The 26,967-nt window shown below is 46.8% G+C and overlaps 11 protein-coding genes across 11 annotated transcripts; 4 read left to right on the top strand and 7 right to left on the bottom strand.

The window, feature by feature from the left end:
• Window position 1: 1 nt before the first annotated feature.
• Window positions 2-6,327, bottom strand: V8C40DRAFT_284128 (uncharacterized protein; the record flags this gene model as incomplete). Its single annotated transcript, XM_083222104.1, has 2 exons — window positions 2-5,869; window positions 5,932-6,327. The coding sequence occupies 2 exons, from the start codon at window positions 6,325-6,327 to the stop codon at window positions 2-4; spliced, it is 6,264 nt and encodes a 2,087-aa protein (XP_083067589.1).
• Window positions 6,328-7,451: 1,124 nt separating this feature from the next.
• V8C40DRAFT_278356 (DUF1749 domain-containing protein) lies at window positions 7,452-8,556 on the top strand (the record flags this gene model as incomplete). Its single annotated transcript, XM_083221054.1, has 2 exons — window positions 7,452-7,505; window positions 7,561-8,556. 2 exons carry the CDS (start codon window positions 7,452-7,454, stop codon window positions 8,554-8,556), a joined length of 1,050 nt encoding a protein of 349 aa, XP_083067588.1.
• Window positions 8,557-8,614: 58 nt separating this feature from the next.
• On the bottom strand, window positions 8,615-12,700 carry V8C40DRAFT_284119 (ABC transporter ATP-binding protein; the record flags this gene model as incomplete). Its single annotated transcript, XM_083222102.1, has 2 exons — window positions 8,615-11,709; window positions 11,767-12,700. 2 exons carry the CDS (start codon window positions 12,698-12,700, stop codon window positions 8,657-8,659), a joined length of 3,987 nt encoding a protein of 1,328 aa, XP_083067587.1. The 3' UTR covers window positions 8,615-8,656.
• Window positions 12,701-13,651: 951 nt separating this feature from the next.
• Window positions 13,652-15,086, bottom strand: V8C40DRAFT_271166 (GNAT family N-acetyltransferase; the record flags this gene model as incomplete). The annotated part of the gene is made up of 2 exons (XM_083220253.1): window positions 13,652-14,023; window positions 14,121-15,086. 2 exons carry the CDS (start codon window positions 15,084-15,086, stop codon window positions 13,652-13,654), a joined length of 1,338 nt encoding a protein of 445 aa, XP_083067586.1.
• A 401-nt stretch (window positions 15,087-15,487) lies between these two features.
• Window positions 15,488-16,382, top strand: V8C40DRAFT_284114 (enoyl-CoA hydratase/isomerase family protein; the record flags this gene model as incomplete). The annotated part of the gene is made up of 2 exons (XM_083222101.1): window positions 15,488-15,731; window positions 15,793-16,382. Exons 1-2 carry the CDS (start codon window positions 15,503-15,505, stop codon window positions 16,380-16,382), a joined length of 819 nt encoding a protein of 272 aa, XP_083067585.1. The 5' UTR covers window positions 15,488-15,502.
• A 1,275-nt stretch (window positions 16,383-17,657) lies between these two features.
• On the top strand, window positions 17,658-19,585 carry V8C40DRAFT_271164 (major facilitator superfamily domain-containing protein; the record flags this gene model as incomplete). The annotated part of the gene is made up of 4 exons (XM_083220252.1): window positions 17,658-17,827; window positions 17,895-18,165; window positions 18,257-18,599; window positions 18,654-19,585. The coding sequence occupies 4 exons, from the start codon at window positions 17,658-17,660 to the stop codon at window positions 19,583-19,585; spliced, it is 1,716 nt and encodes a 571-aa protein (XP_083067584.1).
• A 404-nt stretch (window positions 19,586-19,989) lies between these two features.
• On the bottom strand, window positions 19,990-20,879 carry V8C40DRAFT_271163 (glutathione S-transferase family protein; the record flags this gene model as incomplete). Its single annotated transcript, XM_083220251.1, has 3 exons — window positions 19,990-20,284; window positions 20,347-20,621; window positions 20,682-20,879. The coding sequence occupies 3 exons, from the start codon at window positions 20,877-20,879 to the stop codon at window positions 19,990-19,992; spliced, it is 768 nt and encodes a 255-aa protein (XP_083067583.1).
• A 1,146-nt stretch (window positions 20,880-22,025) lies between these two features.
• On the bottom strand, window positions 22,026-23,561 carry V8C40DRAFT_258581 (glyoxalase family protein). The gene is made up of 2 exons (XM_083218757.1): window positions 22,728-23,561; window positions 22,026-22,603 (listed from the first exon to the last, which is right to left on the bottom strand). The coding sequence occupies exons 1-2, from the start codon at window positions 23,179-23,181 to the stop codon at window positions 22,080-22,082; spliced, it is 978 nt and encodes a 325-aa protein (XP_083067582.1). The 5' UTR covers window positions 23,182-23,561; the 3' UTR covers window positions 22,026-22,079.
• A 160-nt stretch (window positions 23,562-23,721) lies between these two features.
• Window positions 23,722-24,844, top strand: V8C40DRAFT_258579 (fumarylacetoacetate hydrolase family protein). The gene is made up of 2 exons (XM_083218756.1): window positions 23,722-24,378; window positions 24,445-24,844. Exons 1-2 carry the CDS (start codon window positions 23,837-23,839, stop codon window positions 24,791-24,793), a joined length of 891 nt encoding a protein of 296 aa, XP_083067581.1. The 5' UTR covers window positions 23,722-23,836; the 3' UTR covers window positions 24,794-24,844.
• V8C40DRAFT_132302 (uncharacterized protein) lies at window positions 24,609-26,045 on the bottom strand. The gene is made up of 4 exons (XM_083211067.1): window positions 26,043-26,045; window positions 25,894-25,976; window positions 25,776-25,839; window positions 24,609-25,724 (listed from the first exon to the last, which is right to left on the bottom strand). The coding sequence occupies exon 4, from the start codon at window positions 25,619-25,621 to the stop codon at window positions 24,836-24,838; it is 786 nt and encodes a 261-aa protein (XP_083067580.1). The 5' UTR covers window positions 25,622-25,724; window positions 25,776-25,839; window positions 25,894-25,976; window positions 26,043-26,045; the 3' UTR covers window positions 24,609-24,835.
• Window positions 25,892-26,835, bottom strand: V8C40DRAFT_258576 (uncharacterized protein). Its single transcript, XM_083218755.1, has 3 exons — window positions 26,456-26,835; window positions 26,043-26,390; window positions 25,892-25,976 (listed from the first exon to the last, which is right to left on the bottom strand). Exons 1-3 carry the CDS (start codon window positions 26,699-26,701, stop codon window positions 25,968-25,970), a joined length of 603 nt encoding a protein of 200 aa, XP_083067579.1. The 5' UTR covers window positions 26,702-26,835; the 3' UTR covers window positions 25,892-25,967.
• Between the last annotated feature and the right edge of the window lie 132 nt (window positions 26,836-26,967).

Here is a 26,967-nt window from a genome sequence, read left to right as displayed (position 1 = left end):
GTTATCCTTCAATACTAAATCCAAAATCAATGGCTTTTCCAACTAAAGTAGGATTGACAAGCTCCTCGACAGTATTGACTAATTCTGTCAGTAAAGAGTCAATGAATGCTATATCTGCCTGATTTCCAACCAATCCAGCATTTAGTCTCCCCTGTCTAAGGAAAGAGACTGCCTTAAGGGGATAAGCCGCGTCGCCGTGTGGATTGGAAATATCGACTCTGCAGCTTCCATTGGCAAAAGGCATATGATCAAAATCCTCAAAGTCTTGATGGTGAACAATGGAGTCAAAAAAGTTTGCTCCCGAGGACCACTCTGCACACTGTTTAGCTATTTTTTGGAAACCAACAAAGTCATGAGCAGCAGATTCGGCGGTTTGATTCTGAACGAATCGTAAGAGATCCATTGCGGACCATCCGGGTTTCAAGATGACTCTAATGGGTGCGAACTGATAGCATGGACCCATCACATTCTCTGTGTTCATTTGGTCAATGTTTCGACCAGATGTTACCCCTCCAAAAGAGACGTCTGATTTGTGAAGTCTACGAGCTATCACCAGAGCAAATGCTGCAGTAAGCACACTAGCTGTGGTAATGCCCTCAGGTGCCTTGGAGACACTGGTTTGTCGTGACAAGAATACGGCTCTGTCTGTATTTGTTGTCGACTGGTCAGGAAGAATTGAAAGCATCGAGCCACTAAGAAGATTACTCCAGTAGTCCAACGATCTTTTTTGTAATCCCTTGTTCTGGATTCGTGCAACATAAGAGCTGAATGGTTCAAAGTTTACCACTTCTTCTCCAGCGTACAATGTTTCCAAATCTCGAAGCAATCGAGGCAGGGATACTCCGTCGTATTGGGCATGAGATAAGCCTAGGACAAGGCAACCTTTGCCATCTCGGGTTTGGATATAAAACATCCTGACGAAGGACGATCCAAGAAGAAAATCAGACTCGATATCATTAGTGCAAAGGTTCGTGACAAACTCATCAAGGTCTGCATCTGTTGTCTTCATCGTCACTGGAACGTTAATCTCGTCCAAGACAACCTGAAATAGAGTTGAGTTGTGCTCGACAAATACTGTGCGCAAAACCTCATGAGTTTTGACAAGATTTGCACAAGCACTCAGCAGTTTGCTTTGGTCTATTGAGCCCTGATCGAAGTACAACATCGTGTACTGTATCGATGTGCGTGGCCTCTGAATGGTTGCTCCAACGTCTAATGCCTGTGAATCCGTCACGTTGAATACATCTTTGATGCTCCAGTTGGGATTAGCAAGCTTTGGGCGAATACATTCAGAGAGAAAGAGATCTATGTCGATAGATCCCAACATTGAAAATGGTCTGTAAGACCATGTGTCCTCTTTGAACAGTTCGTTGACCTTTAAAACCGTGGCAGCGTCGCGAAGGCGCATGTGTCGAAATACATCTGCTACACTCATTCTATGTCCATTCTTACGAAGGTTCGACGTTAGTTTCATAGCTGATACTGAATCGCCGCCTAGGCGGAAGAAATTATCGTCAACGTCAATTTGATCCAAATTGACATTAAGCACTTCTGCCCACGCGGATCGCAGGATATCTTGCGACGCCGTAAGATTTGCCGGGCTCACGATTTTCGACCATTCTTTCGTGAGACTTTCGCGTAGCTGAGAAGCTATATTCTCAGAGATGTTGGACGCAAGCTGGTTAACTAAGCTGTGATCGACTTTGCCCTGTGTGATGGGCATTTTCTCTACAACGACGTACGCATAAGGCACCATATGCGACGGCAAAGAATTCCGAATGTGTTTGTCAAACCTCTTCAATACCCCAGCAAAGTTGGCAGATATAGTTGCACAGATAGCAGTTTCAAAAGGTTGTGAGCCAGGCACTGCACAACTCACTTTGCACCCTTTTGGTAGCAACTCAACATTGTCCTTATCCAAGGGCTGTTGTTCTATAAACACAATCAGCCCTTCATCTAAAGGCTGCTTTTTCTCAATAGGTGACGGGTGGTATAAAGCCGCAGCAGCGATGACAGATGGGGACAGTAACTGAGCGAAATGCGCCTCAAAGTCTGTCATGTCCACCGAATGACCATTGACAGGTACAATGTTTTCAGTTCGACCCACAAACACTAATTTGCCATTGTCTTGTAGCTGAACTATGTCTCCTGTTGCTCGAACTTGACCTGATCGACCGGAAAACTGAGAGCTCCCAGCTAAGAGCCAGGCAGGAGACTCGATCGCTTCAGTGGTGAACAAATGTGGTCCTTCAAGCCAAAGTTCACCAGGGCAACCGATGGGTGATAATAGGGATGGGTTTTGTGGAATGCACACCCAAGGAACTAGAAATGGAGGATATGTAGATCCTGGTTGTGTTTCTGCGCCTGCCCTAATCTTCCCAGACGCCTGATCGAGAGATACCGGTGGGAGTTGATTGAAGCCCCAAATATTATTCAATTCAGCTTCTGGGAGGCAAGATATCTGGTCGACCCTTTTCCCGAGATCGCTCATAAGGTGTGAACAAGCTGTCTCTAGTTGTGCCATCATTCGTTTCATTTGGCTGATATCTATCAGGCTGCTATCGAAGCTTGCACAGATCCTGAATCCATCAGGGTTCATACCACATGCTAGCATAACGGGATAAGGGTTGAAATATAACGCTTCGCGAACAACATCTCCGTGGGCAAAACCAAGATCGGTGCCGTCGTATTCCAATTCCGGTTGTATAACCAGACCTGTTCCTGCTTCACAAGCATGTTGGGCATCTGGGTGAACCTTTCTGATGTTTTGCATGCCCATGTGTTGATATGGAGTACGAGAGAGAATAGCTTGCTGGACAGCCTTCAAATAATCATTGACTGATTTTGTCCGGTCAATGCGTATTCGGATAGGGACAGTAGCAATCAATGGACCAATAACGCCCTCCACACCAAGCAGTGGAATGTCTCGACCCGTGAGTGTCTCTCCAAAGACGACATCATCGCTATGAGTAAACTGTGAAGCGACTAGGGCCCATGCGCCACGGATAACGGTTGCCAGAGTAAATGGAAAGCCGATAGTTGACTTTATGGTTATTTGATACTCGAAGATGGTGTCCGGATTTGGTAAAAAGTCTCTGGAGGGTAGACGAGGGAATTGAGGGCCTATTGCACCATCAAGCTCTCTGCTCCAAAACTCTTGCATCGCAATCTGATCGGTGTCGCGAACATACTTGACAAAGTCTCGCATAGTTATGAGTGCTGGCTGGTGAGGCAAAGCACTTCCGTGTTGTAATGATTCGCGAACCTTTCCAAGTATGATCGGTTCTGACCATCCATCGTAGAGTACGTGATGCACAGTCCAAACCATATATTGTTTGCCATCCCCATTGTTATTCACAATAGCATATCGAGCCAGGCTTTGCCCGAGATCCATCCCAATGGCTCTATCGTCTTCAAGATACTGATCAAGATCTGTGGAATGTTCCCACGATATCTTCTCTTTGAGAACAACTTGCTGAAGCCCAGGGTCCTGGAGTTGAGCTAAGCGTGTGCGTAAGATGGGGCTCACATCAACAACCGACTCCCATGCTTTTTTCCACTGTTCCAAGTTTACATTAGGCGGGATACAAGCAACACGCTGGGCGATATAAGGCTTCGTCGATTTGAGAGAAAACGTAAACAAAGATTCCTGAGTTGGTGTACAGGGGTAAATATCCTCAATAGCGGCCTCATTTGTCCCACAAATGCGTGATGCCTCTAGTCGGGCACTGTCAGCAAGCTGAGATATCATAGAAAACTCCGGAACTGTGATGTTCGCGTCGTAATCGCATATGAAGACAGCATTTGCCATTTCCGAGAGGGTTGGATTGGCAAATGTTCCAGTCACGCTAAGATCCAACCCTCGATCTCTACATGTAGACACCAATCTCATGGCTGCCAGAGAATTGCCACCTAACGCAAAGAAATTGTCTTCCTGGGTGATTTCGTCTGGGTTCAACTTCAGGATGAAAGCCCAAGCCTGTCGTAGGCGTTGCTCAAGGTCACTAAGCGCCCGAGTTGCCGTGCTCTTTGCGTTTTTATCAAGCTGCTTCAAGTCCACTGTGGAACCAAATTCTCTCAGACGCTTTCGATCAATTTTTCCTGATATCAACGTTGGAATAAAGTTGATCGGTATGTATGCGGTTGGAATCATATACCGGGGCAATACTTTCGCCACATCGGTGTTGGCTTTCAACATTGTTTCGCACAAATCTCCAGAGAGGCAGGCCAATTCTAACTGGCGATTGTCGCTTGCCTTTCCGACGTGTTGTGCAATGAATACCACTAAAGTCGGTTGGGCCGCGGATCCGGCTGGCGTAATCACCTCAGATATCACGCTGATCTCCGAGGGGAGCCTAGCTTTCAGTTGGCTCTCTATTTCCCCCAACTCAACCCGCTGGCCACGCAACTTGACCTGAGTGTCTTTCCTGCCCATGAAGATGATCTCACCAGAACTGTCAGGAGCATACTTTCCAAGGTCTCCAGTCTTGTACAGACGGCCTTGGCGGCCGCTATGTTGACCGTGGCCTGATACAAGCCATGACGGATCTTGAATGAACGCAGCGGCAGTCTTTTTGGGATCATTAAGATAGCCTTGCCCAACAATCGGACCTTCCACAAGCAGCTCACCCACTGCGCCTACCGGCATTAGTGACTCGTGGTCATCTGGGTCCACAATCCAAATAGCGGCGCCATTGCCTGGCCCAATGGTGATGTAGTCCCGATTCGCAGCTGCATTGCTATTCACAGTACAGCCAATGGTGCATTCACAGGGGCCATATCCTATGATAATCCTAGCATACTGGCCCCAAAGCGCAACATCACTGACGGAAGCCGCTTCACCCCCAAGACCCAGTCCTTCGAGCGACGCAATGACGTCCAAGTCTAGTATTCGAGCAACTGAGGGGGTGAGACCCGCGTAGTTCACCTTCATACTTCGCATAGCTGTATTTATGTCGTTGAGTCTGTCTTCATCCGATGGAATGCAGAGACAGCCGCCGTTAGCCAATGTTAGTATCATACTGTCAATACTAACATCGAAGGCGTAGGACGCGAAATCGAGAACCCGAGAATTATTGTTGTAACCAACTGCTTTAGCCCGAGGGAAAGCACTGCTGGAATAGCTGCGGTGGGATACTTGCACTCCCTTGGGAGTGCCTGTACTTCCAGAAGTGAAGATGATGTACATGAGCGTTGATGGATGCACAACCGGTAGAGCGGGAAAGGTTACAAAGTCCTCAAAGCAAGCAAATGTCTCCGCCTCCAAAATAATAAATTCCCCATGTGGGAGGATGTCCGTAGCTAAATTATACTGGTTTCGAGAGACAACCATTGTCTTTGCATTAACTTGTTCTGCCATATTTCGCAAGCGGGCAATCGGAAGTGCTGGGTCCATAAGAACCATTGTTCCTCCGGCTTTCATTACAGCCAGCACAGCAACAACAGTCCATTTTGACTTTTCGAAGCACAGTGGAAGGAATTCGTGTGCTTCAACACCCCGTTCTCTGAGTAAAAGGGCCAGAAGAGACGAGCATCGATCAACTTCGGCGTAAGTCAAGCTGCCGTCCCAAGATAGAATTGCCACCTTGTCTGGAGATTCTTGAGCTCGCCCGGAAACTATATCATGCATGCAGCAGTCGTACGTCTGCGGAAGAGAATGATTCCACTGCCATATTTGATCCATATCGTGCGGGAATGGATGAAGAAAGTCCTCAATAACCGCATCATGATTCGAGATGCACATTCTGATGGTATGGCTCAATGCTTCGGCGTATTGCGTTATTACATATTGAGAAACATTTTCGGAGGTGCGTGCGGGGAGTATCCGGAGATGGCCGTTCATATAATATGTTTCGAGGTATAGGGTACTCTGTTCTCACTCGTGTTAGCTATATGACATCTCTTTCAACTAGACGCAATTGATTGTCTTACATCATCTTTAGCCTTATTATTTTCATTGAGCCGATATTCTGTACTCAATAAGAGAGAAACGGGAGTCGAATATCCCTCAAGAGACTGTAATACGGCCCCAGTCATATACTTGGAGATGGCAACGGTGGCCTGGCCGACAGTACTTTTCAAGTTCCCCAATACTTTATTCGTTGAGAGTTCCCCTCTGGCCAATTCGCTCTCAATCTCAGGCTCTCGTGTTTGATATATCCAGCCACAGTTAGCTTGCCTATCTTCCTTCATCCTCAAAAGGACAATAAACCATGATAGGAGAAGGTATTCATCCTTCATCCCTGTCGGAGTTGATGACTCTTTCGCGGAAAGATTAGGAAGCGCAAAGCTCCCAGGTATGTAGACATTCTCTAAACTGGATGGCATAATGTGCTTGTATGTCCAGTCTGTAGCTGGCTATAAAATTGTGAGGAAGTCAGATCAAAACAAAGTGATGAAAATGGAAAGAAACAAGCTAATATTCCCTTTAGAGTTATTAGTATAAGATGAATCAAAGATTGAAGTAATCCAGTTGCGCGCCATATAGTTGTGGCTTTGAGCGCGTCTCGCGGCTTTGGAAATAGGGTATTATTACCAAAGTAAACAAGCGGCTCAGCTGAGAACGGCCGAGTCTCTTTGCATACAGCTGCGAGTTGATTCTAGGCGAGCATTCAAAGAACGAAGAGTACAAATGCCAGTGTTTCTCTCGTAACCATTAAAAAAATACCGCAGAAATACAGAATACATCGCATAGAGTTTCCAGATATACACCTTATACGCCTTACATGGTTGCCAAATAATTCTCACATTTATTCTGCCTTAGTATTTTGACTGATAAAATTCCACAGTACTGTACGCTATTGACACATAACATGGACATCGGCATATTCTTAGCGCTTGCTTTAGAAACTTGTTCTCATGGGAACGGAGCACGCATGTAACAACAGCCAATGTCGCCACACAGTTGATACTAAACTGTAGTATCCACAATGTTCACTAAAACACAGTATTCGGACATCCATCATGCCCCTCCTGCACTACGAGTACTTTGTATGTGCCGTTGGGTCACAGAACCAGACTCTGCGCTGGCTTTACCCGACTCTTGCCGGTAATCCGTGTGTTGGCGGCTTGGCGGGACACGAGATAATCTAATCAGATCCGCCGAGTCTCGTGTTCACGAAGCTAACCATTCCATCTTATCAGATGCAGTAGGCCGGCAATAGTTCCCAGGTTGCCAGGATTTATCACGCCAGCAGTAGTAGATTGCTGTTAGTTTCATCTAGCCATTTATTGACCGGTGAAAATTTTTCTCTAGAGGATCCCGTCCACGGAGCAGACAGATGCATGATGCGATGTCGGAATGTTGCAATGAACCTCGTAACGTATCGGAAACAAGACTGTACAAATTGACCTCTCACATTTCTTTGACACTTGAAAGGTGGAAATTGCAAACGAAAAAGCCCAGACAGTAGCACTCTAGCATTCGACATACTGTCTATTACAAGATGTACATGTACTCAAAATTCTGGCCCAAAGGGGGGCATTCTGGGATTTTACACCATTATGTAGGTATTCGTGCCTGATAAAGTAGCTATACAGGCTAATGGATGCGAATAACAGACAGAAACTCTCGTCACATTTGAATATACATCTAGTGCTACGCGCCAGCCTCATAGCATTCTGTTTGTTGGCGGCCTTGGAGATGGCCTTGCTACAACGTCCTACACCGCAGACATAGTGCGGGCGCTACAGCCAACTGAATGGTCATTCTTCACCCTGAATCTCACATCGTCCTACCAAGCATGGGGTCTTGGACATCTTGACAGAGACACCGATGAGATTGCTCAATGCATAAGATATATCAAGTCTTATAAGAATGCCAAATATGGGCATAGCAAACTTATCCTTATGGGTCATTCAACGGGTAGTCAGTGTGTAATACACTACCTCAGCAAGCCAAATCCTCACACCTTTGAACCACCCTTTGATCCCGAACTTCAGCATGTCGAGCGCCTAGCTCTTGATGGAGCAATCATGCAGGCAGCAGTGTCTGATAGAGAAGCTATTCAATGGGTCTTGCATCATGGAATTGGCGGCAGGTCACCAAGCCAAGTTAAAGCTGTCTATGAGAAACTAGCAGCGATGGCTAAGGAAGCTGCCGTCAGCGACCCATCTTCTGATACCATGCTACCCATCTCGATGACTTCACAGATTGGATATCCGGCCAATACTCCTCTCAGCAGCCGAAGATTCCTGAGTCTTACCAGTCCGGAAAGTCCCAAGTCACCTAGCGACGACGATTTATTTAGTTCAGATTTGACTGATGAACAACTGGGGAAGACATTCGGAATGATCAACCAACGAGGGCTGTTGAAGCATAAGCTGATGGTCTTATTGTCTGGGGCTGATCAGTCAGTGCCGGATTGGATTAAGAAGGAGGAACTGCTGGCTAGATGGAAGAAAGCCACTAATTTGAACAGTTCGGTGGAAATATGGGATGAAGAGCATAGTGGATTGATACCTGGAGCATCCCACGCCTTGAGCAATGATGACCAAGCAGAACCACGAAAGTTCCTTGTTGGAAAGGTCCTTGGGTATTTGGAGACACTGAACTGAAAGTAAGGGGAAACGATAGTGAGAAAAAAGTTATCATTTGTACCTGAAAAGCTATCCATCCAACGTGAAATACCCATCTTTCTAGGAAACAAGCTCTACATTACTCGGCAACAGACTGGTGCATCACGTTCAACCTATACGTTGGTGATCTCTTGAACAGTTCTTCATGTAGCCCGTAATCGACACATTGACCTGACTCAATAAGGAAAATACGGTCTGCTTTTCTTATTGTGTATAAGCGATGCGCAATTGCGATCACGGTGATTCCTTTCGTTGCCTTCTCAAGACCATCTTGCAATAGCCTTTCTGATTCAGCATCGAGCGCACTCGTCGGCTCGTCTAAAATGAGAAGCTTAGGTTTACGAACGAGAGCCCTTGCGATCGAAAGCCTTTGTTTCTGACCACCCGAAAATTGGTTACCATTAGGTCCACAAAGAGTCTGGTAGCCATTGGGTAAATCTTGAATAACATCATGGATGTTGGCGAGTTTACACGCCTCTTCAATCTCCTTTGCCGAGACGACTTGTCCTGGTCTAGCGCCAAGAGCGATGTTGAACTCGATAGTTCCTTCAAACAGCACATTTTCTTGTGGCACCAAAGCGATTGTATCACGGAAGGATACACCACGGCTGGCTGTCACATCGAAGCCGTCTATTACAACGGATCCGGATTGCGGTGTGTACAAACGTTCGACCAGTGAAATTATTGTAGACTTGCCCGCTCCGCTTGGGCCCACGAGAGCACAAAAACTACCGGCAGGAATTTCCATGCTCAATCCTCTCAGCACTTCGACATTTGGACGAGCAGGATATGAGAAGTGTACATTGCGAAACTGTACGGTCGAGGCGATATTGGAGCCTGATTGGATGCTATTCGCCTCAGTTGTTGCCTCGAGATCTTTCTCTGCTGAGGGCCCCGTGCTTGACTGCATAAGTTGAGGATCCCCTTGCATTTTTGCCGATCCCATATTGATAAGGCTCAAAATCCTTGCCATTGCAGCCCGGCCACTAGAAAGCTCCGGAGCAAGGGCAAACATTTGACTCCATAGCATTGCGCTGACAAGAAGAGAGAAGACGACGATGAGGAATTGGGTTTGTGTATAGGTACCTGCGAGAATCTGTTTTGATCCCCACCAATAGGCCAATGCATTCACGCAGTTTCCAAGGAAGTAGGTAAGGGCTTGCCAAAAGCTTGCTTGCAGAGTGACTTTGAAGGTCTCTTGACGCGGGCCTTTGAGTGATCGCCGATAAACATTTAGCGTCTCGTGTTCAAGAGACAACGACGAGATTGTCTTTATGGATGCAATTGCTTCCGTGCCAATATCGACAGATTTGCTGTACGCGTTCTCGTGGCGCTCCTCAAAGTTGCCAAGAACGCGGAGCTCCATTAGGCCGGCTCCGAGAAGAAGAGGCACCAATGCTAGGCAAACAAGTGCAATTTTCCAGGCAATAATATGCGTCAAGACGATTGCCGCGATGAGGTTAATCGTAATCGAAAATAGGGTGCCAATGACAGAGCCACTAAGTCCAGCTAATGCACTGCCATCCCTGGTAATATAGGAGAGAAGTAAAGCAGGTGTCCGCCCGTTAGATTGGTGCCACTGGAGATCTTGCTCGAACAGCGAGCGGAATGACAAAACTCGCGCTGAGTAAACAATTTGCTCCGAGACCCATCCAAATCCAGTCCAACTGACGATGTTGGCAAATAGCTCGATGATGGCGAGAACAAAGAACATCAGCCCATAAAAGTTGCCGCTTGATCGAATACTCGACGGGCTTTTGCAAATGTCCAAGCTGCCCACAGTGTTTCCAAATATTACGGCCTCGCCAGAGAATGCACCACCGACGATAGTAGAGCCGACAAGTGCAGCTGCCACCATAAGAATGTGTGGCCTCAATGCCGGCGCGTATCCTTTGAGTAGTGCCCAGAAAGACATGGGTGGAGTTTCGGGTTCATCTTCTGTCCGGGGGGAAGAGGTTTCTGCATCCTGAGTATCTGAGAGCCGGGAGTCACCCACCTCGTCAAGATCATCGTTTGATACAGTTGCACCACCCTTTTCAGAGACGACATCGAGATCAGTGACTGATGTGCCATCCAGTTTGCCAGAATCGCCTCTTAGGCTGGCGGCTTCGTTCCCATCGGTTGTAGTTGCCAGTGTTTGCAGCTTAACCAGGTCGGCATAAGCGCCACTTTTCTCCATTAAGGCCGAATGGCTTCCCTCCTCCACAACTCGTCCCTTGTGCATGACTATGATGTTGTCTGCATTTTTAATAGTTGACAAGCGATGTGCAATGGTGAGTATGGTCCTGCCGCCCGCAATCTTGGAAATAGCCTGTTGGATTCTCTGTTCGCTTCGTGAATCTAAAGCCGCGGTAGCCTCGTCCAAGATCAGAACAGCAGGGTCCTTGACAAGGGCTCTTGCTAGAGCTACTCTCTGTTTTTGGCCACCACTAATGAGTCGACCACTCGATCCCACAAGTGTAGCATATCCATATTGTAGCTTTTCGATGAATGAATCTGCATCTGCAAGGACTGCCGCGTTTCGAGCTAAGGCAACGATTTTGACAACTTGAGGGCCACGTTCCTCTGCTGCAGCCAACAAATCTTTGCCCTCTCTCACTTCGCTTGCAAGATCAGCAAGGCTGGAGCCAAGAAGTATCGACTTCAAATCTGAATGGTCGGATTTGCTGGAATTAACCAAGCCATGCGCAATGTTTTCTAAAATCGAACGATCAAGTAGGGATGGTTCCTGCTGGACCAGGCTTATAAAGCTTCTCATAGTGCGGGTATTGAGATCTTTAATGTTGTAGTTGTCAAGTAAGATCTCTCCTTCGGTAGGGTCAAACAATCTTGTCACGAGACTCGCAACTGTAGACTTGCCACTACCAGAAAGACCGACAATGGCTGTATGCTTCAGGGCGGGAACAGAGATGTTGACTTGGTCGAGGACGATAATCTCTGGCCTGGAAGGATAAGTGAACGATACATTCTTAAGTTCAAAATAACCCGCCACTTGGGATGGTGTAAGGCCGGAAGTTGAAGTGCCATCGATCAACGGTTCACGATCCATATCCTGACGAAGCTTCTCGAAGGAAGCAACAGCCGCCATGAAGAGGTGAACAAACGGCGCAACCTGACTCAAGAGTAATGTAGCTATGAATGCGTGTCAATATTTTCCTCCGTAGCGCTCTGTTAATGTTGATGACGAACCTTCGACTAGGATGAAAATCACTGTGAATGTAGAACCGACTGTGACACCGCCAGACTTGTTGCTGACCAAATCCGCGATACTTTTACTTCCCTGCCAAAAAGCCAAGGCATTTGCAGAATAAGCGACAAAATACAGTACTCCAGATTGAATTCCGATAGCCAGAGCCTTCTTCAAGCCTTCTCGCTTTGACGATTTAAGAGCATCGGAGAACTTCTCTTCCAGGCGGGCGTTGGCACCAAAAGCTTGCACAACGGTGATATTGGAAAGAGCCTCCGAGGCAATTGAAGCAGCTGTGGCGGCATAATCGGACATCAGTCCGGCGTATTTCTCGATGAAGTGGCTTCCAACAAAAGACATCAAGAAATACGCCGGAACTAGTGAGATCAACATGGCAGCCAGGTCATGGTCCTTGATGAAAGCAACGATGTATGCCGTTACAAAAAAGGATACACTCGCGAGACATATTCCCACCTTCTCAGATGTGCCTGAGCGTATTGTCTGGATATCTGCGCTTATTCGAGAGGCAACTTCTCCGGGAGGTAAATTGTCGAAATACGAAGGCTCTTGTCGAAGAAGGTTTTGGAGATAGCGCTCCCTAAGTCTTTGCGCCAACCGAGCACCGTACGTACTCCAACAGAAGAGATGGGCACCTATTAGGACAAATTGCGCAATTGCCAGATAGAATATTGTGAGTATCTTGCTATTGATCCCACCCTGGAGATCTGAGGCAGACCCAGACTCTTCAGTTTCGGCACACGTCGCTGCATTAAAGTCGTTGAGGAGTTGACCGAAGATAACCCCAATCAATGGGAACGGAACACCGGAGGCTATTGCGCACACTGTTCCACAGAAGAGCATTCCAGCATCAAGTCGTGTAGGGTTTCCAGCCAATATGAGGCGAGGATAACCTCCAAGCTTGTGTGTCAGCCCCATGGCGCCTAGAAGCGAACAATGGTCCCGTAGAACAGAGACTCTGTCACCATTCGCATTGAGCGTGAGCAAACAAAATCACTACTGAGAAAGTGATACAGGGTCAGTGATCAGATAGAACTCGATTATTTATGGAAGAGTTTTCTCCTCAATACCTTTTGATTCGAGTCCACTATGCGTTGCGCTTTGAGAGTGATGACATCGCCTCAATAGCACTCCTAGATTCTGAGTTGGTTGTGAAAGGTGACACCAGGCCAGGGATGTCAAGACATTAGAACGAGCTCGGAAATTCTTCAGTTATCAACCGATATCGGCTTCTCAAACCCCCTAATTAGATGTAGCAGCTCAACAAGTCAAGCCGCAAGAAAGCGTGAAGAGCTCGGTACTTCCGACGGAGTTCACATGTACGTAAATCGCGAATTTTAGATAGTGCCGCCAAGCAACTTCGTACAGGCCCACACCTCGCGTTAAATTACACCAGCACACGGGCAATGCTTGCTGCATTAGCCAAAATACAGTTGATCCACGCAGCGCGCGACAGGGGGCGAGGCGCATCAGGTTTTCTTCTAGCGCGCGAGTTAGTGGGCGGAGGCGAGACTTGGGTAGGAGAGCAACTTTGTGATACCATGGTGAGTATGATGACCTAGAAACGGGGAAGCGGAGGGTAAAACACGCCTCAGTAAACAAATGGCGGCAATGTCATTCAGTATCTAGCAATATTATAGCACAGTTTTCTTCTCTTCTCTTTCTTCAAGGTCAAGACTACGACAGCTCATGAAATGAGTCATATCATCTTGTACAGTATAACCACGTTGCTACAATACTCGATCAATAAAAAAGTAATTATTTTATCTTAGACAAAACATCTATAGAGTAGGTACGTCGGGGAAGAATGGGCATCGGAAGCAATAATCAGCCTCAGTGCTATGTACTATCCGTAGCGAAAACCTTCACTCAGAGCTTGGCATTCCACGCAGCACGATCAGCGGATTCAAGTGGCCGCTCACGTCCATCCCAAAAGAGAGGACATAGCTGGAACCACTTCTCCCTACTGCATATAGAGTGCACCGATCGTTTGTGGCCAAGATCGACATATTTACCAATAGTGAGGCCCTGAGAGTTTTCGTAAGATAAGATAGTCGAGCCAGTTGCTTTGGGTTCCCCAACAACGTTTTCTGTTCGTGGATCGTCTAAAAAGCAGTAATGAATGCAACTGGAATACCACGCATTGACACGCTGGGCGCCGCGGAATGAAGCATCGCCAACAAGGGAGTGCCGTCCTCGATCATAGTCTCCCGCATCCCAATGGGCGCCGTAGTGATCCTCCTATAGAAATATGAGAAACGATGAAGAGAAAGATTGCCGGGCTTAATCATGGTCCAAGATAATTCGAATAACGAAAGTACAAAAAAAGGATACTTACTTTTGCCCAATACAATTCGTAGTAAGCGAAGCGAGACTCGTCAAAGCGGCCGAATAAGCAAAGAACGTGAGGGTCAAAGTGCAATTTGCGTAGATACTCTCGGTGTTGCTCCAGCGTCCCCGTTTCATTCCATCCCTTGGCAACTCGGGGGTCGTTTTGCCATGTGTTGAAGAGCCTCAAATGTTCATCATCCTGCCAATCGACAGCTTCCAGAGAGAAATGGGCATCGATCTCTGGTATGTACCGACTATAGACTATTGAGCCCGGGCAAGGCTTTGGTCGACGTGTCGGATGGCGAGTATAAACGGGCTCGCTTGGAAACTTATTCGTGATTTGGTAGTGCTCAGGCATAGGCGGGTACTGGGCCAAATTTATTCTCAAGGAATCATCAGTACGATCTCCTATAACCCAGATTGGTCGAGGGCCTGTCGGAGAGCCTGCGCCTTGCCAGAATGCACTTCGAAGAATCACTAGCTCGGTCAAAGATGCATTGTCTCCATCTACGCCAATCCGTGGCTTCGGGTGTTCTATTCCAAGACCGGTGTAAGCCAGCTCCCTCGACACCACTTCTTTCCCCTCTCCCAACAAGGTGAGCCTGAAGCATTCCAGTGTCGGATAGGCCAGAAAGATTGCGTGGATCACGTTCCAAATCTGGCCCAGAGTGGGAACTGTATCACCTTTCCACTGGAAGGTAGTCGCCGGACTTCGACGCGCTCTGGCCCATGGGCTGTTGTCGGAAAGGGGTGGGCACTGATCGTCAGGTATTCTTGTCAAGTCTACCCACGAGAGAGTAGCGAGATGCAGCGGTTGCGACAGCGGTTGGCCATTTGTGGGCTCATTATCCAGTATCAAGGCAAGCTCGGTTGGTGCTGTATCGCCAACTGATCGTACTCGGTATGTTGTTAAGAACGGATGCGGAAGCTTTATAAGAGGATAATTGGTCTTTGCAACAGCAGGGGATGCCATGGCCACTGTGGAAGAGCTTTTGTGGTAGCTTGGTACAGTTTTGGTCCGGGAAAGTTCAACTGCAATAGCGAGGCAAGGTGTATATAAGTAAGGTAGGTACTCAAAGCTAAGTAGATAATGCTAGAGGCGGATACAGCAATGAGACAACGTTGATTATTGACGCCCCAACCAGCTAATTACAGTCAGTCTTTTGTAGAATGCCGGCCTTCTTTTCAATAGTCTTCCATTCGATACGGTGGCTTGGCACTAGTCGGTGACACCAACGATGGCACTAAGGGGCGTCGATTTGTTCGGAAATATAGGTACTGGAATACGAAAGAACATATAAAGTCAGGTAACGGCTGTATATATCTTGCAAAGTTGTATATTCTCCATGGATTGCATCTTTGTGATCTGTTTAAGAAGATTTCTCTACAATGTCTCTCAAATCTAGGCTTCTGCAGTTTGAATATTTTGAGGTCTCTTTTCCTGATGACCACATCATTCAAGTCACGATAAACAGGCCGGATAAACTGAATTGCATCAATAAGTCTACCAGCCAAGAGATTGCGGATATATGGCGGCAATTTGACCAAGATGAGACCTTATGGGTTGGCATCATTACAGGAAATGGAAGAGCCTTTTGCACCGGAGCCGATCTACAGGGTAAGCCTCTTCCATAACTTGCTCAGAGTATGAAGGGAAACTAATGATGGTTGTTGGTCAGAATGGAACGAGATGAACAAGAAAGGGATATTCAACGATATGGCTGCCCCCGGTCTTGCCGGCCTTCCACGTCGGGATGGGAAAAAACCCATCATAGCGGCTGTGAATGGCTTATGCATGGGAGGTGGGTTTGAGATGGTGGCAAACTGCGACATGGTGCTTGCTTCGTCTTCAGCAATATTCTCGCTGCCCGAAATAAAGCGAGGCATCGTCCCGGTCGCTGGATGTTTGCCGCGACTAACACGGACTCTTGGCCTGCAGCGAACCTTGGATCTTGTCCTGACCGGCAGAAGTGTGAGCGCCAAGACGCTGCATGAATGGGGTCTTGTCTCTCAGCTGGTGGATACATCAGAAGATGTGGCTCGTGCCGCGATCCGAGTTGCGCAAGGAATGTGCAAGAACAGCCCGGATTCTCTGATAATTGGCCGCCTAGGTGCTCGGCTAAGTTGGGAAGTGGGCAGCGTAGAGGAGGCTGTATCGATGCTGGCCAACGAGTGGTATCCTCGTCTGGTCAATGGTCCTAACTTTGCCGAAGGAATCCGGGCGTTTGTAGAGAAGCGGGAGCCAAAGTGGGTTGCGTCGAAGCTGTGAGAAGCTATCGTTTCATATTCCTTGATTTTTCCTTTGGACATTCTACTCGTGGAGAATACCTCCTCGTATTTCCGGTTTGCGATGGGATGATTTAGATCTGATAAGATGGAATAAAAGCGGTATATCTTATCAGATGCCCCGCTGCCCCGCCTCAGCAACATTGGCATTAGATCATATATACACCAGTTATGAAACTATTGAAAAGGCGCACGTTGCTAGCTTTATTTCAGCCTAGTACATTGAGACTTGACTGGCTGCGTTGTGTGCAGGCCCACGTTTTTCCGTTGGAAAATTTGCACAGTGAGCCCGAAGGCTTATCACTGTGCGAGCTAACCGCACAGTCTCTCACACAGTAGGCCTTATTGTCGGGGCTACATTCAAATTGATCCCCACGACAGCGGATCTGATAATTCTTTTCCCTTACTACTATTAGGTCTGGACTGTTTACGGTGTATGAGTACGTAGCCGAGACAGCAGCCTTCCCTTGAGGCCCACCTATAGTATCTTTGCCACTTAATTTCACTCAAGTTAGACTATCACTTGGTTGAGCCAAACTTGCTTGTTCCTGTTGTACTAGTTCGAAAACATCGACTGATCAGATAATTGACGGAACTCAAGCGACGGCAAAAAACGGTGCAGCGTGGACCGCACAAAGGGATTTTTTCCCCTCTGCCTCTAAGTCGTGACTAACAGAAAATAGGTATTGTGACTCCATCCGGACTTACAGAATGACACGGCAGATGGACCATGGCAGAGAGTTCGAGTCACAAGACGTATTTGTCCGCAATTCCAAGCTAGGTGACCCATTTAGTGATGAAATGGTAAATTTTATGGTGCCAAGCACAAAAATGACGATATTTGCAAGAAGTGTTTACTCCAATGTGTTACCATTTGTCATTAAGAGGCTATCGTTCAGAACATTCCGACGATCGGTCCTTCGGGGGCTACGTTTTATCACTTGCCAAGCCTCGGAGGAGATGGCCGAAGATTGACGAAAATTTGTATAGCGTCTAATTAGGAATGGAATCCTTCAAGGTCCGCAAAAAGTTCAGCTAGTAATTTATCACAAGCACTCTACGTACTATACTATCTCCTGGGCATGTTCTATGCTGTAAAAGGTTAAAGACCTGCATGCGCTATTTTCTCCGATTTGTGATTTCTGGTCGATGCTCCCTCATCTGAGCCAACTTCAAAAAGATTGTTCCAAAGATCTCACCCATACTCTCTATCCAATTAGGTACAACTGACAGCACAGACATCTGAGCTGCCACCAAGATGGATGACAAGAACGTCGCAGTCCTTGCGACTGACTCTGCGGCTACAAACAACGACAATGGCGATCCTCAACAAGACTTGCCGAATGAAGAAGCGCAACGAGGTGTTCAAGATGTCGAGGCTATGGCTCTCACTTGGTCGAAATTGACACTCATCGGTATCTTCCTCAAGTAAGCCTTCTTGAATCACTTTATCTAGGTCCTATCAAAACATAGCTAACATCTACGGCTGCTAAAGTATCTGGTTGCTCTACTTTGTCAATGCATTTCAGTCTACAATTCTCTCCAATCTGCTTCCCTACGCCACGAGCGCTTTCGAATCTCATTCGTTATTGAATGTTATCTATGTCGTAGCCGGTTCTATGTCTGCAGCCACTTATATGCCCCTGTCAAAGATTATGGACGTCTGGGGAAGAGCTGAAGGCTTTCTCATCATGACCGTCTTTGCTACCCTGGGCCTGATTCTCATGGCTGCAAGCAATGGCATCGCCACCTTCTGTGCAGCATATGTAAGACGAACCGATTTCACACTTCATATTGATTACCCACCTATAACATACGCCTTTGTGTGAACGAGTTCTAACAACCGACATGAAACAGGTGTTTTATAGCATTGGATTCGGTGGTATGACATACGCCGTAGATGTTATTACGGCCGATGCATCGCAGCTGAAGAATCGAGGGTTAGCTTACGCTTTCACATCTTCTCCTTACATCATCACCGCATTTGCCGGGGCCAAAGCATCGGAGGGTTTCTACAACGACATCAGCTGGCGATGGGGCTTTGGCGTCTTTGCCATCGTCTTTCCTATTGTGGCTGCTCCACTATACTTCATCTTGAAGATTAACCTTCGCAAGGCCGAGAGGCAAGGTCTATTGAATAAAGAGCCAAGCAACCGAACAATATTGCAAAGCATCTGGTATTACAGTGTAGAATTCGATGGTAGGTGATGCTTGATGCTTGAGACAAAGATAAGAAGTACTAATTTCGCAATAGCAATGGGAGTGTTTTTGTTCTCCGTCGGTCTCACGGTGTTTCTTCTTCCTTTCAACATTGCCGACTCTGCCCCTAATGGATGGTCATCAGGATACATAATTGCCATGATTGTGGTTGGCTTCGTTATGCTTATTATCTTTACCGTATACGAGACCTTCCTAGCGCCAATTCCTCTACTCGACTGGAACCTCTTGATTGATCGGACTGTCATCGGCGCCTGTCTTCTCGATGCTACATATCAAATCTCGTATTACTGTTGGGCGAACTACTTCACCTCTTTCTTACAAGTGGTGAATGATCTAAGTCTAGCAGAAGCGGGATATGTCAACAATACCTTCAACGTGGTTTCGGGAGTACTCCTGTTGATTGTTGGCTTCCTGATCCGTAGGACTGGTCGGTTCAAGTGGCTTCTGTACATAGCCGTCCCGCTTTACATCTTTGCGCAGGGGTTGATGATCTATTTCCGCCGACCGAACCAAAACGTGGGCTATCTTGTCATGTGTCAAGTCTTCATATCGATTGGAGGTAGCATTTTCATTATTATCGAACAACTGGCTATTTTAGCTGCTGTTGATCATCAGCATATTGCTGCAGCCCTTGCATTGCTAAATGTGGTGGGTACGGTTGGAGACGCCATGGGCGCAACGATATCCGGAGCCATCTGGACAAACACGTTCCAGAAGGCGCTTGAGCGATATCTTCCGGAATCAGCGCTTCCGGATTTGGACGTCATTTATGAGGATCTGGACACGCAGCTGAGCTACCCCGTCGGAAGCGCCGTCAGGTTGGCAATCCAGAAAGCATATGCGTACTCACAAACCCGCATGCTTGCTGCCGGAACTGGTGTCATGGGCCTTGCGATAATTTGGATGCTTATGATTAGAAATATTAATCTTGCAAAGGTGGCTCAAGTAAAGGGCATGGTCTTCTAAGCTAGAAGATATGGGGTAATAGAGAGTTGATATATGTTAGGCATGTATTCCTGGTTGGGGGACTTAGTCCACAACTGCAGAGTAAGTAACGTCTAAAATAAAAATTAAGTACACTAGTTTTTGTTTTATTCTAAACAAAAAAGTATTGTAACACTCGGACTCGGTCACATTATCTCGAATACCATAATATTGAAACTCATTTTCCCCAAAACTATTATTAAAGAGTATACTACTATCTTCTAGTGTTAGCAAGCCTAGTTTACATCGTCTCCCTTTGCTTCGGCATTATGGAAAAGACCAACATATGATGTCTGTCTTCGATTCCTATACTGTAGTCCTAAATAAATAATAGTTACATATGGAGTAAATGCTTGTTTCAATTGCTATGGTAATAGTAATTTTATTTACCTATTTCTGGGTTCGTCCCTCCCTGCACTACGTTTTTCCACTGCCATATTTTGCGCGGCAGCAGCATATGTCAAGAGCGACTGAGGAACCAGGTCATCTTTGTTTATGTCCTTCAATCGGGCAATAAACGTAACCAAGTGTGCGTCGAGGGCAGTAGGCGTCTCCAAACCAAATAGCCACTTTTTCCCCTCCATTAGATGCTCACTACACATCTCCAACACACTGACTGTACGCTTCGTCATTTCTTCTAAATCATCAAGTCCAACACAGTTTATCTTCTCTTTTCGTTGACTACAACACGTATTAGTGGCACTCATGGAGTCAATATGTGGCAAAAGGATGAATTTACAGACATTTCAAGTTTATATTGTAGAGCCTTCTGATACTGGGGTGATACGTCGCTGTCTATAAGTCGTAGTATCTTCTCCTCAATGATATTGGCAACGCCTGATCTTCCCGTAAAAGTTAATGTGAAAAAGTTGATGCTATGAAGCCTTTCGAGCAAAGAGGATATAATATCCGCTTGTGAAGGCGGCATAAGGCTTGGAAACAAGCGGGCAAGATAGTGCGTAATCTTCACGCTATCATAGATTGGTTCCGGAAGAGATGGGCTAGTCAGTGCTGGAACCTAATTATTGTCAGACTATCGATGGGTTGTAAGGAATCTCTTCTGACTAGGCTCAAGTACCTGTCCTTTAGGGTTGACGTAGCATAGATATTCCTCGGACAGCTGTTCCAATTTCGATGTAATGTCCATCTCGTGCTCGGAAAACTCGATCGCCAAGGTCTCGTCTTTGGGTTTTCCACGAATAGCTATGCAGTATCTTACCATTATAGAACAGATAGAGTACTGATAATGATAAAGCTTGTAGGTTTGAATAGCCATACTGTCGGATGATGAGCTGAGCTTTTGAGAAGTCAAATCAGGTCGATGTAGGTTGTTGAAAATTTCGATTTCAAGTATCACATGCCTTAAATAATATTGCGAAGATATAATCGTATCATGAGAAAAAAAACGCGATGGTATTGTAGGGTTGAAAGTCAAACCCGGTTTAAATAACCTAAGCTCGACAAAATCTATGGACCCGGGTAGTAGGCTTTAACTTGTATTGCAAATTATTCACCATACTAGGTAGTTGCTGCGTCTCTTGATGGGACCATGGGGTAAATGAGATGCACTGAGTGCCCATCCCCAGCCTTTTACCCCAAAAGTGGTACCTGCTGTTTCACATCATGCTGCATTGCCGATATGCAGGCAGATTCTTAAGTTTCCGCATCAGGTCTAGCTAGAATGCTTCATGGGGTAAGCCGGGATAGATGATGTAGCGCGCCACCCTACAGTACACACTTGTACCTCCGCCTCGTTTTCGTTTCCGATTCTTTCTCTCTGTTCTCTTCTTTTCAGACAAATATTAACTGAAATCTTGTTCCTGTTGTTAACATTGTATATGGGGATTATATATGCAGTTATTATCGTTGAGTGGCGATAATAAGTTCAGTATTCGTATTACACATATCTTTCTAATGACAGATTCCTAAAACTTATTAACATTCGACCTGTAGCTATTAGAGGAGAAGTTATATAAAAAGCATCATCTTCAACACGATGCGACGCTACCTTATGATCAGGACTCATCTACGGGGGTTTGCATTGCGAAAATACAAGAAATAGAAAACAGATTAACCTAACATCAAAATTTGCATTGTTCTTCTCCGGACCTCACCATTATGGGGTTAGTCTTTTGCTAGCCACGACCGCCGGACCTTGAAGATGATCGGCCTCACAATAACTCAAACAGCGGTCGCCAAACCAAGACAAACTAGAAATGATTCGACCTATCCACGGCTCCTTATATAGTTACTATAGTCATATGTCAATATTATTTTCGTGACGTGTATGGTTGCTTGAACAGTCCTCGTTCTTATGAGTACAATTATTGAAAGCTTTGTAGCAGGACGAAACTTTAGGTTCGCAGACCTATTCAAAGACAGGATACTGAGCTATATATGGAGAAATTGAGTCAGAAAAGGCCAAAGATTATCATATACATTTACTTTGTAATACTAATTAAAACCAGAAGGATTCTTAATCCCATTTGGTAGGTAGTGGCGGACCCCAAATCGCGGCAGGAGTTCCGGCAGACCGAATGGTAGGGCATTCCTCATTGACCACGTCGCCATCTGAGTAGTGCTCAATTATGAAGCCCGTAGTATCATACCAATAGTCAAAGAGCTGTGATCCCATGACGTGCCTGCCAATTCCCCACATCGGTTTATACCCTTTGGACGCCAGCCACGAATGACCCATCATCTCGGTATCCAGGTCTTCCACCTCGAAAGATGAGTGGTGAATACTCGTCCCGCTGCCGCTACCGTGATGGGCTGCCACGAGAAGACAATGGTGGTCTGTATACTCTGCACCTAGGTCCACGTGAAAGAAGGACATAAACTCCGTTGAAGGGTCACCTTGCTTGTGGACAATGTCAGAAGCTTTGAAATTGAAGTTGCTGCTGTACCAGGAGCATGTTTTCGCGTAATTATCTGTCGTGTATCCGAAATGGCCGAGTTTGTGAACCTTGGAAGGACCGCTGGTCATGCGGTTGAAAACACCTTGTCGTTGTGCAACCTCTTGGTCAGCGAATGTGTCCGTCCATCTTGCAGGGCCATGACATAAAAGACGAAAAAAAAAAAAAGAAGAAAAAAATCATGGGAGCTCGTTCATTGGTATACTAACCTTTGCGCGTCTTCTGAACTGCCCCGTTTACCTGCGGCCTTCCACCAGCCACAACAGAGATGCCTTCTTGTGGAACAAACCGCTCTTCCTGGCCATGCACAATCTCGACAACGTATCCATTAGGATCTGTTATGCGGACCATCTTGCCACCGCCGGGGCGGTGAGAGACGTCTACCAATTGCGCACCGGGGAAGTTGCAGGCTTTTTGAAAATCGATCGCTGAACGCGCGACAAACCCAGCCCCGTGAAACTTTGGGGCACTGCCAGAAGCGGGACGGGCCACATAGAGAAAAGGATCAGGCCCGTAACCATGGAAGAAGACTTCTCCGTTCTCTGACTTTGCTGCAAGTTCGAACCCAAAGTCTTCCGCAAAAGTCAAGAACTTTACAACATCAGGGTGCTCGTAGATGACATACGAGAGTCGCTGAAGCGAAATCTTTGACCCAATTGCCATGATGTATTCAGCGGAAAGAATTCAACGAACCCTAAATGGATATAGGTACACGATTTAGTAGCCGATTGAGAGGATTAAAAGCACAGGTAGCTATAATGTGATGGCAGTTCGTCTGTTGGATGTTTTTTGGAAAGCCCTTGCAGTGTTGCTGGCATACTTCAAAATCATGAAGCTCTTTTGTACTTCCACAACGAGACTAACTACACCATCCCCCTGACCTCCGCAGGCTCATTCAGTCTGGGGTAGAGCTTATACATCCGGACGGTCCGATCTGATCGTCGATGCTTGTCTAGTCTCTATGGAGTCCGAGCTGCATATGGATGCTGATTGCTCAATGGTGAGCAGTCATATACGCACCTGCAGGTGATGGTATAAGCTGCGTGGGACAGAGATGGGGTTCCGGCTGGAGAAGCCAGAATCACTGATTTCGTCGGAAAACCCCACCCAGGCCAACGCATGGGATCGGAATTCATCGGAAGACCCCACTCGCGCAACAAACACAAACTATTCCGCATTCGAACATGGCTTTGGAATGGGAAACATTGAGATGTGAAACCCATACATCGAGACGAGCATCTTTACAAGAATCTTCATATTCGTTAGACACCGATGAAGATTTCCTCATCAGCTTTCCCGGCCCTCAAAGAACGCCAGCATGAAGTATCGTCGCCTCCAAGGACAAATTGTGGAGGTGAAAGATGGTGATTCCAATGGCATCGTACCTACGTTACGTACTCCGTTGTTGAGTGTGTTGCAGGATAATCCTCCTGATCGCTCTGATCCCTTGAAACGAGGGTTACCATTCCAACCACGCTCATATCGTGACTTCATGCTTTTCGAGAACCATTACTCTGCATCACTCGCAGGCTTCACTCAGATTCACCGTCCGGTGATTAGTTGGATTGCGGCGGCTTACACGGGCATCACCGGCTGGCGGTATCCTGGCTTCAAACCAGGCATACTATGGAGCCAGCAGCCAATCTTTTACCAGTCCAATCATCTGGCCTTCTATGCCGATGAAGCTCCGATACAATATCCGAAATATTGCAAATATCTGGATCTAGAGCTTGAGCTGGGTGTACTGCTCGGTGGCCACCTCTTCAACGCCACAGCCGAAGAAGCCAAATCTGCGATAGCAGGCTTTTGCGTTTTTAATGACTTCTCTGTGCGTAACGTACAAGTTGCGGAGATGAACAGGTAGCCCTTCGATTTGCCGAGGCATTTTCTCAAGTCGATTGCTGACTGCAAGCAAACACACTATAGTGGCTTCGGACCACAGCACTCGAAATGCTTCGCTAACAGCGTATCATCCACTGTCGTCTCCGCAGACGAGATCATGCCCAGAATCGAGAGACTCACTGGCCGCGTCATTATCAATGGGCAAGTTGTCCAGGAGTGCAGTACTGATCGGTGGCAATTCACAGTAGCTGAGGCTATTGCTCATGTATCACAAAGTACCCGACTCTACCCTGGAGAGTTTTTCGGCACAGGGACGTTTCCTCTGGGTGCTGGAATTGAGCATGCGAGATTCCAATTGAAGGTTGGAGATGTTGTGCGACTGGAAATTGACGGGATAGGCAGCGTGACGAACAAGATCATAGCGGACGAGTGAGGCAATCAATAGATCTGTTAAGCATTTAGTTAAAACAAAATACTACCTCGTCTTCAGGACGAATGATCTTTTTTGTTGTTTGTCTTCTTGCATTATGCGCGCTAAAGTGGCCGACATCTCTCTGCAACAAGGCCATGGCATCTCGTCCAACTCTCTACAGAACGACGACAGGATCTTCAGTGAAGTGTACTGGCGACCCGCTGCTTCCACCCGTGAATGTACCATGCTGTGCCATACTATCAGAGCAGAGTAGAAGATGACGATGGGGAACCAGATTGAGCATTTGTCCTTCTGCGTGCGCACATTCACATGGTCAAGCACCCTCCAAGCTGCATCTAGGGCTTCTTCTGTAATAGGTAAATCCTTGTCTTCACGTCTCTCCATATTATCCTCAGTTCGAAAGCGCCATGCGCCTTCGACCTGCGGAGTATATCCGGCAGACTCAGCAAGACGCCCCAAGTGCGGGTAAAATAGGCAAACCCTGCAGAAGAAATAGTAGGCCAAGATGTTGGACGACATCAGCTCGCCGAAATGTTCGTGCCATCGATCCAGAGCATATAGCAATGCCAATTTTTGACGATGATATTCACCGTCGGGCGAGAGAGTGGCATAGGGGTTGGATTTTCGCGGCATTTCAGCATGTCGGTGGCTGCTAGAGTTCTCAGAGACAGTGATGGAGGCCAAGTTTCTCTGTATAAATAAGGTGTCCGAGAGTATGGCTGTTAGCAAGAGAAGTCCATCTTCTGGGCTATGTACATCTTCCGGCAGAGTCGCGCTGGTGAATAGCCCGTCATAGACTGTTCTAAAACTGTGATTTGATGAGAGCATGGGAACCTTTAGGTCATTGCTTGAAAGACCCGGTGGTAGGTTAAAATGAAGTGCCGCTACAGTGTCGACCAGAAATCCAAAACGGAGAAGTATGGAGTAGTGACTGTGGACGAAAAGGGTCAGTAGGTTCTGAGGGTGACTCGATGAGCCATACCTTGTGGCAGTCTTGAAGAAGCCGCTCGGAATAACAGGAATTGCAGGCGCAATCGTCTCGTAACCTTGAACTCATGTCAGGAGGCGTGAAGTATTCGTGAGGCAATGGGAAGAACTACCGCCGTGAAGAAGGCCAACATGTTCGTGGTAACTCTCCACTCTGATGGAGGGCCGGTTAACAGCCCATAAACCGCTAGCAGCACTGCCTTTACAATACATTGTTAGCTAGGACGTAACTAATGTTTGTTTATTTACTCAATGGACTCACAGCCAGTGCTCCCTCAACTCTGCGTGCCTCTCGGTTGTCCAATTCAAGCGTCACAATGAACAACCTCACCGCAGTCATAAACAAAGAGTGGCCTCGAGAGTCATTTTTGTCCTCGGACATGAGACAGGTCAGGCCTGCGAGAGCAACGTCAAGATATGGTGGTGTAGCGGTGTTAGAACCCCAGAGCGTGTGTACGTCAAGCCGATCCAGGTAGATGTAACTTTGAAGTGTGGAAGGAAACGTTGGGCGTAATTGGTCTAGCTCGGCTTCCAGATTGAGAGTACAGGCATCTGAGCTGCTGAGCACTGACTGCGGGTATGGAGTGGCAGATGGGCTCTCCGGCTGTGTCTATGCGGCTGCTATAAGCCTCCGATACGGAACAAATCAGAGCATTCCAAGCTGAGAGACCTTACGTGAAATGATTCATCGCTGCCGGGTTTGTTTGGCCAGCTGCCTTCGATGCCGCGCAGATTGAAGCTTAGCTGAGATTGGTCAACAACTCCCCTCGCTTCTTCACTGCGAAGCAACCTTTGCTTGAAATCATCAAGAAACTGCTTGTCGGGAATCCTGTTTGCTTCTGACGTTATCCACTTGGTTGGTTGACCTAGCGACAGTAGGACAGACTCTGACAAATTGTTATTTTGCTCCTCGTTCGCCATTGAGTCTTGCAGCTAAAGGACTGCCGGGGCATTGACAGGATGTGGGTCGGGGGAAAGGTAGGATTTCAGGATTACAAACTGATGATGAAGAAGAATGAAGGCAGAGATCGTTTTTTGACACAAAAACTAATCACATAGTTAAAAAAGAAGAATGCCCAAGATGCTAGCTGTCAACCAAACTTTTTTGGAAGTCTTCAGCTAGAAGACAGCTCACGTGCATCCAGTGATTCAAATTCAATCCGACCGCCACTCCTTAGCGATAAAGT

The sequence above is a fragment of the Trichoderma camerunense genome (assembly GCF_050948025.1).
Source record: "Trichoderma camerunense strain CBS 138272 chromosome Unknown V8C40scaffold_28, whole genome shotgun sequence".
NCBI lineage: Eukaryota > Fungi > Ascomycota > Sordariomycetes > Hypocreales > Hypocreaceae > Trichoderma > Trichoderma camerunense.
Note: the sequence above shows the minus strand (reverse complement) of the source record. Positions and strands in the feature narration are given on the sequence as shown.